The sequence below is a fragment of the Cydia strobilella genome, chromosome 5, assembly GCF_947568885.1.
Source record: "Cydia strobilella chromosome 5, ilCydStro3.1, whole genome shotgun sequence".
NCBI lineage: Eukaryota > Metazoa > Arthropoda > Insecta > Lepidoptera > Tortricidae > Cydia > Cydia strobilella.
Window position 1 is genome coordinate 3,302,047 of NC_086045.1, and position 16,178 is coordinate 3,318,224.

Genomic DNA, 16,178 nt, shown 5'->3' on the forward strand with positions numbered 1-16,178 from the left:
AGTTCATTCCAAGAACGTTGTGCCAATGAGGGCTACCGTTTTTGTGCTCACCAGTTGGCGCCACTGTAGATGTAGGTCCAGAAAAACAGATCTCTTCTATGCTTATTTTTATAAAATCAATACGTTCTAATATACACAAAGGTATTTTAACGTCTAAATGTGTAATTTTTTCAACCTGTTTAATTTTGCATATATTTTAGTTGGCACTTTTTTTAAACCACTAACATTTATTGAGCTATATTCTATTGTTTACCATGATTAATCAAAGATGGACAAAGATTTACCACAATTATGAATAAGGAGTGAAAATTTCCCGATAAAAAAGCTTGAAACCCCCCAAACTTATATGCATTTGACATTTTGAAAGACTCCATCTACACTAGAGCCCCTAGCGGCGAAATTATACGCGGTAGCCCTCATAGCTGAAGAAGGTACTTACTTAAACAAAAGCAGTATTTTAAGATAAGAATTAACGTCTGTTACGCGGAGCCAAAATTTTAATTACATAAACAAATTAAAATGTAAAACCTTTGTTAGCCTTTTGTAAGACAGGGTTATCTTTCAAGAGGTGATACAAGTTGAATAGAAATGGGGCCGTTGGTAAGATTAAAATAATCTCAATATAGTTCTCAGTAAAAAGAAACTATACAATATTTTTTAAATTCCGTTTATTAAATTTTTTTAATAGGCTTATGTCCTATGGTCGTTTAAGTCATTTAAAATTTAATTAATTGAGAATAAATCAAAATACTAACTATTAAAAACGACGTTGCAACTTTAAGGGATAATTACGAAATACAAGAATTGCATTTATACTCGTACATGTTGAAAAAAAAAACCAGAATGGCAGTGATTTACGCGCGCAATCATAGTCCGGTTTTTCGCTGGGCAAAAACGTACCAGTTCTAGTAATTAATTAAATATCGACTGGAGCGTTATTGATGTCCATACATAAAGAGGTATTTTTTAAATAAATAAAAAATGACAATCACTCAATCAATTCTCTATTCGTTAATCACAGGTACATAAATAGGTGTTAGCTTAGTATTCTAAGGAACAGCTATGATGTGCCTTTTGGCGTACGAAATAATTTTTTATTATCTAACTAAATACAATTTTTTTTACATTATTTACATGGGTATTTATTTTGATTGGCATTTGCAAACATAAATTTAATAAAAAAATAAAACAATTTAAACACAATATCAATCCACAACGAAGTGAACGAAGGCTTAATTCGTCATAGTTGCTGCACACAAAAATAGTATCCACAACACGCTTCGTCAAAAATAAAAAATAAAAACCGGCCAAGTGCGAGTCGGACTCGCGCACGAAGGGTTCCGTACCATTACGCAAAAAACGGCAAAAAAATCACGTTTGTTGTATGGGAGCCCCCCTTAAATATTTATTTTATTCTGTTTTTAATTTTTGTTGTTATAGCGGCAACGGAAATACATCATCAGTGAAAATTTCAACTGTCTAGCCATCGCGGTTCATGAGATACAGCCTGGTGACAGACAGACAGACAGACAAACAGACAGACACGGACGGACAGACAGACGGGCGTCTGATTTTCATTTATTTTCAGTTGTATAATTTCAGTATAAAATAGCTAATAATATTACCGAGCGATTTGACCAGATACATTTTAAACAGAAGTAAACAGAAAAACCGGCCAAGTGCGAGTCGGACTCGCCCACCGAAGGTTCCGTACTTTTTAGTATTTGTTGTTATAGTGGTAACGGACATACATCATCTGTGAAAATTTCAACTGTCTAGCTATCACGGTTCATGAGATACAGCCTGGTGACAGACAGACAGACGGACGGACAGCGGAGTCTTAGTAATAGGGTCCCGCTTTTACCCTTTGGGTACGGGACCCTAATAAAAAGTAAAAACCCGCACGACGGCCATATCTTCCGTGCAAGTTTCGCACAGAGCGCCATATCTTTTGTCCGACAGACAGCGGAGTCTTAGTAATTGGGTCCCGTTTTTACCCTTTGGGTACGGAACCCTAAAAAATTAAAAGTGTTTGGTCTTTTATTATGGGTAATATTCATCTTCAGCTTGTTCAAGACACAATTTGAAGTCAATGAGCGCCTGATGCCATATAAGTTTCATCCGTTCCTCATGCGTCACATTTTTGAGGACCTCTGGTGTCGCCATATGAAAGTCGTCCTCAGGCTTAACCTTTTGTATGATCTTGTTAAAAAATTGCTATTTAAAGCAATCTAGACAACTTCATGTTTAAGTTGAATATATATGGAGCAGATCTGCTCCTAAGCGTACCAAAGGTTAACCGGTATCATTATTACACTACCGTCTCGTAATCAAAACTTATTCATTATTTGTTTACAAGTCTTTAAATACAAAATGAAAGGGTCCTGTAATATAGTTGAGCGAATTGGCCGTGACGTTGATGGGTCCACCCGTCCAGTCAATATTGAAATTCTCTACGACTTTAGATATAAATGTCTGCATCTCTAGTTCTGCAATGCGGCGACCTGGAAAATAATAATATATGTTGTTACACATAGTCGCAAAATAAGTAGGAGGGTTCCTAAAAGTTCAAAATATCTGGTGATTCCAAAAATGGATTTTTATATTTTGGATTTATGGGTGACTTTCGGAATTACCCAAGTACACCCTAATGGTATTATCACACAGAACGGACACGCTTTACTCCACCCCGCGGCAGCAGACTGAAAATCTATCAGATTCTATCGAAGCAGCCAAGTCGCTCACAAAAATCTGAACGAACACGCCTCTATATATGTGTCATATGCTTATATGTCAAGGCGTTAGAGTGCGTGTTTAGATATTTGTGAACACCTCGGCCGCTCTGATATCTGACGGCGATTGTACCACGTTGCCATGATTACGCGAGATTTTCAACTGACTGCCTTGAGGATCTTACACACACATTGTTGCGTATAAAGACGAGATTTGATTTAACATTTTTTTGGTGATTAGAATAGAAAGAAAAATACACATATATTAAATAATAAATAAATAAATAAATATTATAGGACATTCTTACACAGATTGACTAAGTCCCACGGTAAGCCCAAGGAGGCTTGTGTTATGGGTACTCACAGACAACGATATATATAATATATAAATACTTAAGACTGAAGACTGTGCTCATGTGACCCATTAGGCCAGACCGTTTGTCTGTTCTAACCTCGCATGACCTCAGTAAGTAAGTAAGTAAGTAAGTAAATATTCTTTATTGCACCAAAATTATACATTTTACATACATGTAAAACTACAAAGAAATATTTAAAGAAAAAATAGAACCAGGTAACAACAGGCGGTCTTATCGCTAAAAAGCGATCTCTTCCAGACAACCTTTGGGTAGCAGGAAATGTAGAACTCATACAAAAGTCAACAGGTAGTGCAAAGAGCTAAATATGGAGACTATTAAACACAAACACACATACTACAATTACTACTTATACATATAAGTATTAAAACGAAACCTAACACACAAATAAATATACAATACAATATATATATATATATATATATAATATATATTTATACAAGCATATATACAATATATAAAATGGCAACTTAAGGCAGAGATAGAAAGTATAGTTTTAGCTGATTTTTGAATATGGGGAGAGATTTAGCTAATCTTAATTCTACTGGTAAAGCATTCCACAGCCGAACAGCCCTGAAGGTAAAAGAGCTATTATAAAATTTAGAAGTAGATGAGGGAGAAGCAAGAATATGAGTCTGAGAACATCTGATAGAAGAGAGATACTTGAAACGCTCTTTGAGCCTCAGTTTTCCTCTTTTTTGTGCCAAAACAATATAATTTTTTCAATCTACCTATGCACATCCTCACACCATAGCCGAACGGATTGGTAACGAAGGGATGAGCATTGCCATGATAAAGGGGATCCTCCTTGTCAGATAGCCATCTTTCTGGTATGAACTCATCAGGTTTTGGATAGTGCTCCTTCATATTAGACATGTACTGGTGGGAAAATATCACCATTACCTGAAAAGATTTCAAGTTTTTAAGTTCAACACTGATCACAACTTATAAGTGATATTACTAGGAATTATTCTGGATTGTTCTGGATCGTCCTGGATAACAACTGTTAATTAGAATTTTGAATGATTCACGGTTAGTTTCACTAGACTTATATTGACCGGGATATAGACCATAAATAATACAAAAGGTAATATATATAAGTCTAACAACTGTTAATGTAAATTTTTACTTAAGGTTACATTTGGATGGCGATTACCGCAGCGCAGCGTTAATACTGTTGCAACTAGCGATATCACTGCCGATTTCTTTAATAAATTTCGTTGTTCCCGTGGCCACATTACTGCCGCCATTAGAACGTTCAATCCGTCATATATTTTATCAAGGCCATTATAGTGTCTGCTGCTGTAACACTGCATCAACAGTGATGTTGCAGTCGAAATCGAAATGTTATCGTTATTATCACGACATATATTTTTGACAAAATATAGCCATCAAAAATATATAAAAATAAAATATATATAGAAAATAATAATAATAAATAAAATATAGATCAGCGCTGACTTTCGGGTCAGCATTATGCTGAGGCGAGACCATGTTCGTGGTAAACTTTAACTCCTACCTATTTTATAAATGCTTATAATTTTATTTATATTTATACTTCTGTATGTAATTTTAGTTTTAAGTTTATCACGAATAAAACATTTGATTCTTGATTCCATATAGCAGGTTATTCGAAGCACGTTTTCACGTATTCGCCTGTTTTTCAGTTATTAATAGAATTTGCGGGACTTGACCAGATAATTTATCATTCATGTCATACCTACATAAAATATTACACGTATACACAAACCATCAAAGCATTACATTATAAACACCAAATAGGATGCCGCTCAGTATAAGTCGGGCCATATCAGTGTGAATCTGATATTTCAAACCAAAACTAACATCTTTTGGAATCCTGTATCCCAGCAAGTTGTATTCTTTAGTAGCTAGTCTCGCATTCCCATTAACTACAGGTAGCATCCTCATAGACTCCTTAATGCAGGCCCTCAAGTAAGGTTTATGAGTTTCCTTGGCTAAAACTTCTTCTCTAAGCTTATTTTGTTTATCAGGATTTGTTGCAAGAAGGTACAATGTAGCAAGTGCTGTGTTTGCAGCCTGAAAGGAAAATCATATTTAAATACATAATCATAGTTAATTAGGAGCTTTTAGATGGTTTTCCGGCCAAGAAATGTCACTTTTGATACTGTCAGATCCATACCTAACAGTTTCAAAGCAAAAAAGAACGGCTTCCTGATCTACACGTTGAATTTTGATTTTGAAAAGCAGCTTCAGTTTGGTCATTGACATGAATTCATCTCCATCGTATAAATTCACATTTTCCAGATCTTGTCCTTATTTATTCCGAATTGTCCGAATTAATACCCAATCTATCGTAAAACGCATTGTCGATATTGTTGATGGCTTAATTTCTGCTGTGAGACACCAGTTTTTTCATGCTACGCCAAGCAAGATTTTTAATTGGTCCAAATTTGTACTAAGTTGCCAGTATTTTGTGTAAGCTCTGATTCGTCCTATAAGATTGTACATTTGCCAATATTGGTTTACTCACCGTGTCAACTCCAGCCATAAGCATGTCTGATGCCATAATGTGTGCTACTCGAACGTCAATTTCGAGTAGCTTTTCCAAAATGGGCTTCTCTGAGTTGAGAGTGTCAATTGAGTTCTTTTTAGAATCTTCCATATTTTTTATTGCTTGGTTAATAAAACAATTTGTTAAACTAAAAATAGAAGAAACAAATATTAATAGACTTTTTCGTGTTTTCTTTTTTATTTAGAGAGTGTATAGAGATAGTCAGATTTTATAAAGAAACTAAAGTAACAAATTTTCCTGAAGGGAATACCTTTCTTGTTCTTCATAAACTTTCATAGCTTTTTTAAACATGGGTGTTGAAAAAAATCTCCAAGGGCTTGGTCCAAAGTCAACCTTTTCCATAATTTTAAAGGTATCATGTACGTTTTTTATCAGTTTCCTTGCAGGAGAATCTGCTGGTAGATTGGGGTCAAAGCAATTTAATCGGGTCCCCAATGCTACCACTCCAATAGACTCCAAAGCCCATAAGTTCATTTCTAAGTCTATTTTCTTCGTTATCATATTGTTTTCATCTCTGTCAGATCTCAATCTAAAATCAATAAAAGGAGAACGAATTATTTATGAAATCAAGAAAAAATTACACACACATTATTTACATTCATCTTTACACTTCTCAGGTGACTATTACGTTAGGAATATTAGGATTATTAATGATTTTTCATTAGAGTTTTGAATGATTCACGGTTAGTTTCACTAGACTTATATTGACCGGGATATAGACCGTGATTACCTTTTGTATTATTTGTGAGCTCCCGATATTTCGACGCAGTTACATGCATCATGTTCACGGGTGACTACACAACTTTGACACCCACCCGCTATCTTCAGTCACCCGTGAACATGATGCATGTAACTGCGTCGAAATATCGGAAGCTCACAAATAATACAAAAGGTAATCACGGTCTATATCCCGTTCAATATAAGTCTAGATTTTTCATTAATTTTTGTTCAACTAATAATTTCATCGGTAGACTAGCGCAGGCCAATGCAAATACGCTTAGGTTGGAACCATTTCGTGATAACTTTCTTTAATTAAGATTTTTCAGTTTGTTATATTCAGACAAATCTAAATATTTTACTTCTTCTGCTTTTGTAACAATAGGGAGTATTAAGAACTATTATATAATCTGTGGTATTAGTGCAAAATTCTGCTGCCAGAGTGCAGCACTAGCACCTATCGAAAACCATAGATTAACTTAAGTATACATCAAGTATACATACTGTGTCTTAAACAGTTTTTTGTCAAGTTTTCACTAGGACGTTGATGCATCAAGGCGGTTTGATTACAGATGGCCTAGCGCGAAACGCGAAAATCGAAATTTCGTTATCTGCCTCTATCGATCGAATATACAAGAGTGATAACCGAGAAACCGAACTTCCGATTTTCGTGTTTCGCGGTAGGCCCTGTGATTGTGCTAGTGACGCCCTCTACGCAGAGTTTCGCGTAATATCTATATAAGTATGTATATCGTCGCCTAGCACCCATTGTACAAGCTTTGCTTAGTTTGGGGATAGGTTGATCTGTGTAAGATGTCACCTAATATTTTTGTTAATATTTATCAGTACGGTTTTTACTCACTATTATTTTTAGAAATAAAAGTGAGTAAAAACCGTACTGATAAATATTTTGAAATATGTCTCACGATAGTTTAAGTGCGATTTTTATTAATTATTTATTTTATATTCCCTATTGTAACGATATGGTGACGTCATCTTTATTCACACGAAGTTCAATCATACATTTAGCAGTATTAATTAACGTCTTACTTTGCAACCATATCATTGGCAACATCATCTAGAACATCCTTGTACAATTTGATCGTCTTCGGCTGTAGCATGACGTGATTCACCTTTGATCTAAATTCTTTCCAGTTTTCACCGTGACTGAAACAATGTAATTAAGAGTTTTAAAAATCCAGATTACTTAGAGTTCGTCTAAGCTAACTTTGCACTGACATTGCAGCAACAAAGCGTGGAGGTGCCCTATGAAGGTGCCATTCGTATGGAAGCAGTGGAAAATGGGAGATGTCAATGTAAATTTCTTGTTTTTTTATTTTGCTGTCGTTGTATACTTATGAGTATCGATAGGTACAAATTTATCAATGTTTCAAAGATCTATATCTGATGGTGACACTTTCACACTTTGCAGCTTTCCAACTCGATGCAGAGTTGACTTATATTGATTCAATTATATACTTGTAGTAACATTAATGTTATATTGTGTATTTACTCGGATAACAGGCCAGTCTGTCGTTTGGGATCGTGAGTCTTGTTGTGCTTCTTACGATAGTATTCCATGGTAGCGAAGCCGGGTCGTATTGGCATTGTGTTCTCAGATCGGAGGACCTAGAATTGATATTTAGGATTAAAACAGGTTGCAAAATAGTTCACTGACTTAGTGTAATGAAGGATGGAGGAAGGGAGAAAGTAACTAGTTGATCGCTAAGTAGGTACGAATGATGAGATACCAAATAGAAATATGCATATAAAAACAATTCAACAATTTCTATACCTACTTATATGTAGTATACTGACGACCGGTCTGGCCTAGTGGGTAGTGACCCCGCCTGTGAAGCCGATGGTCCTGAGTTCGAAACCCGGTAAGGGCATTTATTTGTATGATGAACACAGATTTTTTCCTGAGTCATGGGTGTTTTCTATATGTATTTAAGTATTTATTTATATATTATATATATCGTTGTCTGAGTACCCATAACACAAGCCTCCTTGGGCTTACCGTGGGACTTAGTCAATCTGTGTAAGAATGTCCTTTAATATTTATTTATTATTTATTTATTTATACTAAAAAAAATCGCTATATGAAGCTGCATAATTGATAAAAATTTCAAGAAGCGGCACAACATTTTCGGTTGCTATCCACATTGTGCTTCGTGTATTAAGGCCTAAGATTCAACGTTTCAAAGAAGATGAACTAGAAAAAAAGCTAGAAAAAGGAGTCAGAAAGCATTAGCAGCGGACTTACATGTTCAACAGCATCAGCATCAAACAACATAACCATTGGGAGCGCCCCCATAAGTCCTTCCAATCTCACTATAGGTCCATATAGTTGATACATCTTGTCATTTAATTGAACGCCCTTGTATCTTGATAGCTTTCCTGATAATTTGATAAATAAGTCACAGCTATCAAAAACTACATCATCCTACGCAGCAAAAAAATTGTAGTCGCGAAAATGATTTTTAGTTTTATAATTATTGTATGAATGTAATCACAATCAGTCAGTAAGGTATGTATATATAGTAAGGTATGTGAGGCCCATGCGTGCAGTCGCTGCGCCCAACCGGTGGACACTCTAGGACGGCATGGCCTGCACTGCAGGATGAGCGCTGGTCGTTTCCACACGCATTCCACCCTGAACGATTTAATCCGCCGCGCCTTCAGCACCGCCGGTCTTCTCGTGACATTGGAGGCATCGGGCCTCTCGGCGGCTGCCGGCAAGAAACCTGACGGCTGCACTCTCGTGCCATGGAGCCTGAGTCACCCCTTAGCGTGGGACGTTACCTGCGTTGACACGCTGGCCCCGTCCCACATGGAGGGGTCTGCTCGGAAGCCTGGGACGGCCGCGGACCAGGCACAGACACTGAAGCGCCGCAAGTATGCGTTCTTAACGAACGAATACGAGTTTGCGGCCCTTGCGGTGGAAACGTTGGGTCCGTGGTCAACCGACACCAAAAAGTTTGTTAAAGAAGTGTCGGTTCGACTAGTAGGCGTCTTTGCGCAGAGGCTGGGCCTGGCGATTCAGAGGGGGAATGCCGACAGCATTTTGGGGAGTTTCCCGGAAGCGGGTGACTTAAGGGAGATTTTTTACATTTAGGTTTTAATTTGTATTGTTTTAGTTTTAGCTCTAGTAATAATTAGTTTTGTTTGGTATTTTTTTGACTTAATATGTATTGTACTTATTAATGTGCGTTGACTAAATAAATAAGATTTATATTGTTTTAGTTTTATGTAGTTGTAGCTCGTTTAGGTTTAATTAGTAATAATTAGTTTTAAGTTTGATTTATTTTTTGGTATTTTTTGACATAAATATGTATTGTACTTATTAATGTGTTGATAATAAAGGTTTGAAGACGAGTAAATATTAAAATGAATAAATAAAAGCAGGCTATTGACTAAAATAGCTTCTTTGAAATATGTATTGTAAAATATGTCAATTGCATAAAAAGTAGTAAAGTATTAATTAAATATTTAACACCGAAATATGAAATTTAAATTAATTTATAAAAATATAAAATATTTGTACATCATCTGTTTTATAAGCTGTGTTACTGACTAGTTGTTATCGCTATGTACTATTCTGATCGCCTGCCGAGCGCAGGCAAGTAGTTTAGTAACCATGATCTGCAATTAGTAATTGCCAATTACACATAGTCGCCAAGCATCCCCGCGATCTCCAGTTGTGATGGTTAGCCTGAGACCTCGCGCCTGCGCTAGCGCAGCGGATGAATCTGCGCATGCTTACTGATACTGATACTTATAATGTGCTCGCGTACTTGTGTAATTCGCTGCGGGAAAAATAAATAAAAATGTCTACCTACCTATACATACATATTTTATGTGTCTATTTTGCAAAAACTTAATAAATGATCACTTGATGTTAAATAACAAATAAAAATGTACTCGTTAAGTTTATTAATTCTAAGTATAAGTATGTTAACTCATGTAAGCGAATTTTAATAAATTTGTGTGATTTAAATAAATTTTTTTTAATTAAAAAAAAAAAATTAATATACCTTTGAGTAATAAATTTCTTAAAACCTAAGTTTTAATAACAATATCCAGCAATTTGTTGACGGTGCAAAGGTTAGGGTTGCGAAACCACCAAAAAAGAAAGTAAAAAAGAAAGCACGAAATGGCGACCAAGAATTGACATGCCTTGTGATAAATACAGTTTGGAAAAAAATATGGACATAGTATTAAGTTAGCTCATTTCACTTAAAGGAAACATTTTATTTTTAAAAATAAACAAAACTGCATTCAGATTTCTTAAATTCGCTTGTCTCCCCCGGGTTCTTTGCGATCCTAAAATGCCTATAAGAACGAAAGGCAAGGTCTACAGAACAGCCGTCAGACCTGTTTTACTCTACGGCAGCGAGGCATGGGCTACGAAGAAAATCCACCAACAAAAACTTCATACAACTGAAATGCGGATGCTGCGGTGGTCGGGTGGAGTTACTCTCAGGGACAAAGTGCGTAATAGTTACATAAGGGGTAGTTTCAAAGTAGCGCCCATTACTGACAAACTAACCGAGTCACGGCTAAGATGGTACGGCCATGTAATGCGTAGATCTGAAGACCATGTCGTGAAAAAGTGCCTTTCCACGGCTGCGTATGAAAGAGGGAGAGGTAGGCCGCTGACTACCTGGATGACGAATGTCCAGAGAGACATGAAGGAGCTCGGCCTAACTCCCGACGACGCTTATCAGCGGAGCAAGTTGCGCCTCAAGATTAAGAAAGCCGACCCCGCGTAACGGGAAGTGGCGAGGAGAAAGAAGAAGAAGAAGAAGCTTGTCTCGCCCGGGAATTGAATCGACTGAAAATTCCAAAAAATAAACATCTAGGTATTTTATTCTACTAGTCCATACAGTTAATGTTAATGATAACATTTCTTCAAGAAATATTAGGTTTTACACTCGTCTGTCGTACAAAATATCCATAAAATCGAATATTTAGTACTCAAGAATATTTTTAGACAAGCAAAATTTAAAAAAAATGAAGAATCTATGAACGCAGTTCTGTTTCTATAAAAAAATAAAAGAATGTTTCATTTAAGTAAAATTTCCTTTCCACTTCCCCTCCATGGTTCATTATTTTTCCACCCTCTATATTTTGGTATTATGAGTAAACCGACGAATAAGATATTGATTGATTGATTGATAATTTATTTAAATAGAGGAATAGTTTACCTCCAGGTAAAAAACTTAGCATAGATCCTACAATAGGCAGAGCCGGTGGCCCGGGGATTTCTTTCCATGGTTTTATATTCTGGATTGCTTCTGCATTTTCTTTGGTTATAGATGTGGTGCTTCTGGAAAAAAAACGGGCTCTAAGTTTAGTAATAAGAAGTGAGCCACATTTCTTATGATTTAGAAATTCGCACTTAAACTATCGTGAGACATATTTCAAAATATTTATCAGTACGGTTTTTACTCACTATTATTTTTAGTCGCTTTTGGCGACATGTTTCGGATTCTTTGGGAATCCATCCTCAGGCACGAGTGTCCGCGGCGGTTGTTCGTCGTGCACCCGAAACATGTCGCCAAAAGCGACTAAAAATAATAGTGAGTAAAAACCGTACTGATAAATATTTTGATTTAGAAATTGCTTGCTATCGACCAAATTACTAACTCCACGCAGACGAAGTCGCGAACAAAAGTTAGTACTTAATATTAAAAATGCGAGTGTGTCTGTCTGTTTGTCTGTTACCTCCTCACGCTTAAACCGCTGAACCGATTTAGTTGAAATTTGGTACAGAGATAGTTTGCTGAGCCGATTTAGATGATGTTTGGTACGGAGATAGTTTGAAATATGGGTAGACATAAAATAGTTTTTATCCCAGAATCATCCCTTAAGGGTGTAAAAAGGGGGTGAAAGTTTATATCAATAATTTCTTAAGTAGGAAATAAAACTCAATATTCTAATTACTAATTCATTCCATGCAGACGAAGTCGCGGGCAAAATCTAGTAACGAAGTATTTGGCATATGTCATACAAAAAAACTATAATTTGCCAAGTCATTGAAAAATATGTAAGATTCATGCTTATTATCATTGTTCTATATACAACAATTGTAATAGTTAAAGTCAAGAGTGTCACCGTCAAACAACAACTATTCAATAATAAAATAAAACAGGTGAAGCGAAGTAAACAAATCAATATACATAGTTCTAAAACCGGTAAACATATTAAAATAATCGATTTACCTTAAAAAAGTTTTGTTCACCGCTGCGACATTTACTACACGCACTTTAGACATCTGCATTTTGCAATTAACTAAAAAAAAACACTTCCACAGACAAACAAAACCCTTCCAATTGTAAACAAATGTAAAAAATTAGACGTTATCCCTCCTAAAGGTCCATAGCGATACTAATCGTCATATCAACACGCAATCCAAGTTGTTTTTAGAATAAAGACCTTGAGTGTAAGTATTTATGCGGTGTATATAGTGTCTTATAGCAACGGAAGAGAGATCAATGTCGTATGGCAGTATTTAAACGGTAGGTGTTGACTGCAATGGTTGACAAAAAAAATTCCTGATATGTTGTAGTGGTATTAAGAATGAATCTCGATAAAATATGACTGATAAAAATAATCGCGCTGTTTGTATTTATGGATGTAGTGTCCTTACATAATATAGTGGCAATCAGAACAGTGAAGAAAATAGTCGTTATTATCTACAATTTTTTTTATGATTGATGAATAAATTCAAATTTGATATGACATTACTTATAAGGCCAGGATCACACTTGTAAGTTTTACTTACGTAAGTAGGGACACAGCTATACTACAGAATGAGATGAATATCGTTATCTCATTCTAGCAAATAGCTTTGTCCCTACTTACGTAAGTAAAACTTACAGGTGTAATCCTGGCCTAATATCAAATAATAGGCATGTCGGAAATGGTATGCAACATTCTATTTCTTTTACAGTTCTGACAGTTAATCGATATACAACTTGCATTACTGGCTAAAAAGTTCATAAATTATAAATAGATACGCAAATATAACATGATGTTGTCTATTTAAACAAGCGTTTATTATATTTGTAGTTGTTATACGTTGGTCTACCTTTGACCTAATTAAATTGATAAATCAACATTCCAAAAACTTTGGCACTAATTAGCTCCATGCATGAATTTATTTTTATTTTTGGATTCATAATTTATATCGTTGGAACACCGGAAATGATAAAAATACTTTTGTAAACCTTAACATTATTTTATTAAAAAAATATTTAAAATGTTGAAAATTTTGAGCGGTTGAAACGCTCATAATTTTTGGCGCGAATTCGACAGAGCGTGATGACGTCACACGTTGGGCGGCCCAACTGACGTTTGCTACTAATGACACTAATCAGTCGAACGCGTGACGTCACGTGGCGTTTCGAGCGTTTCGCTCACTAGCTTTTCGCGGGCAAATTTTTGTACTTTTTATTTATAATTTTAAGTGATTAAATGGTAATTTAAAAACGGAAATGCATTTGTAACATGATATAACGGTAACAAACATCCGAATAAAACATATTTCGTTCAAATATAAACTTCATGCATGAGGCTAATTGAATAAGAAGTTTATAATTTACAGAAATCAATTATTTAATCGTTATTCATTCTGATTGAAAATACACCTAAGCGACTCCAGTGTCCTCTCTGTCCATAATGCCACGACCTGTCCGTACACTAAATATAAGGATTAAAATTAAACACCCTGGACATTTACTTGTCTTTTGGACCTGCTTACAAATTGATTAGTGCTTATGCGAGTTCATACATTTGCTACTAAATGCAAGTAGGCACTTAGTAAAGGCCTGTTTACACATTGATTAGTGTTAAGTGCGAGATCCTATATTTGCTACTTGCTATGGATGGTATAGAAAGGATCGCAATCTCTTATGGCAGAATTGTTGTAAAAGTGACCGCGTTAAGCTTTAAATAATAGTTCCTAATCTCTCCGGTGGCGCTAGTTAGGCTCTGGGACATGAGTATAACATGAACCATATAAGGCAACAAATAACCCGACCAAATTACGTAGGTTGTTTTTGGTAGTATTTCGGTGTATGGTGGCGCCGCCTAATTACTGTTTTTTGATGGACACTTTTCATACATAGAGATTTGGCTCCTTTATACAGTCTCCATGCTACTTGCGTTTAGTGACAAATATATGAAATCGCACTTGACATCACACTAATCAATGTGAAAACATGTCTTGTGACTTTCTTGCATACAAAATTTTCACAAGGTTCGAAAGATTCGTACTGTGTCTTACCCCTTTCACAGGATTATCTGGATTATCCGGGTCATGGCAAGAAATAATAGTCAGGCACTTAATAATCTTAATATAGTCTGTTTACATTTGATATCCCGGCTGAAATAATACAGTAACGGCCTGATTCGAACTTTAAGATACGTCCAAAATTTGCTAAAGATAATGGACCGGATATGTCAGCGTCAAAAGTGACGTTTTTGTTTCAAGAAACGTCACTTTTGACACAGACATCCGATCGATGTCGTATCTTTTTGTAAGTTCGAATCAGGCCGTAAGTTATCATTACCGTCATATTTTCCTAGGATAAGATTACCTTCGTGTTATTGTCGATATATCTCCATTAGTCCGCTCTGACTGATTTATGCCGGCCAGTTAAGGGGGTAGAACCTTAATAAATCTCTATAGAAAAGGACTTACACTTTCCACATAAACTAGTACCTATTTAGTAATATAAAACGTTATTGTTCAAAGACAAACATGAAGTAAATATGACACATAAACAAGACAAGGACGCATTTTGCATGAAAAGAATATCTTTCGGTTCAGTAAAATGTTGGTCATAGTCTTGGGAAAACGTAGCCATGCTTATTGCTAAACCTTGTGTCCCAAACCAATTTTTGCGCCTTTGGATTTAGAACTTTCTTTTGTTTCTATTAGAATTTAAAACTCGAATTTAATTTGTTCTTAAACAATAAGCCAGTTGTCGCCTGGAAGTACGGGGGTTCCTTTACGTCAAATCCGGTAGTTCTGATTTTTGAAGACTTCTTGTTTATGATGTTGGCCCAATGAATAAGTGACCTCCAGCGCCGAACGCAACTTTGTCAAAAATCGAAAAAACCGCAATTTTTTTTTACTTTGAGCTATTATAACCCTAACCCGGGGGAGGGTTGGGGGGGGGGATCGGCTCCCGAGGTACAATCGATGCTAAATTTCTTCCTGCTCTTAGCAACTACTGGCAACTAGGGCAAGTTATATATCATTTCAATATAATTTAGGGATAATAATATTTGGGTTATTTTTGCTATTATATTTTTGAAGGGAAATATAGTAACTTAAAAATAAAGAACGAATTTATTTCAAAATTGTTTTGGATTTCCAAACCAACTATACACGAATACAAAAAAAATAACATATCAATACCTACGTAAGCATACAACCGACTTGTATGTTTACCATCCCTTATAAATTTTAATGCATTTCAAAAATTCCGAAACAATAGGTACGTTCAACAGGACGTGATAGGCAAGACAATGGTTTGATGAGACGATGCCGCAGTTTTCCTGGTCATGTTTTATGAAAATAACGCTCATGCCTTTGTTATGACAAGACAATGCATTGTATTCTAGAGATTTGTGATTTCTCATTATTAATTGACTCAGCTTTTTAGGTACCGTTAAATAAGAAAACAAAAAAATTGACTACCGAAAGTCTTTGGTGAAAGTTGTTCTATTTAGTGAGTCAGGCTACAGTAGCCGCTTAGGTACCAGCAGGTAGGCCGTATGCTTGTT

The 16,178-nt window shown here is 35.7% G+C and overlaps 1 protein-coding gene across 1 annotated transcript; it reads right to left on the minus strand.

Moving 5' to 3' along the window:
- Positions 1-985: 985 nt before the first annotated feature.
- Positions 986-12,754, minus strand: LOC134741291 (cytochrome P450 CYP12A2-like). The gene is made up of 10 exons (XM_063674022.1): positions 12,605-12,754; positions 11,588-11,709; positions 8,644-8,777; positions 7,891-8,006; positions 7,428-7,544; positions 5,911-6,189; positions 5,619-5,787; positions 4,952-5,164; positions 3,838-4,009; positions 986-2,504 (listed from the first exon to the last, which is right to left on the minus strand). Exons 1-10 carry the CDS (start codon positions 12,661-12,663, stop codon positions 2,353-2,355), a joined length of 1,533 nt encoding a protein of 510 aa, XP_063530092.1. The 5' UTR covers positions 12,664-12,754; the 3' UTR covers positions 986-2,352.
- Positions 12,755-16,178: the final 3,424 nt, after the last annotated feature.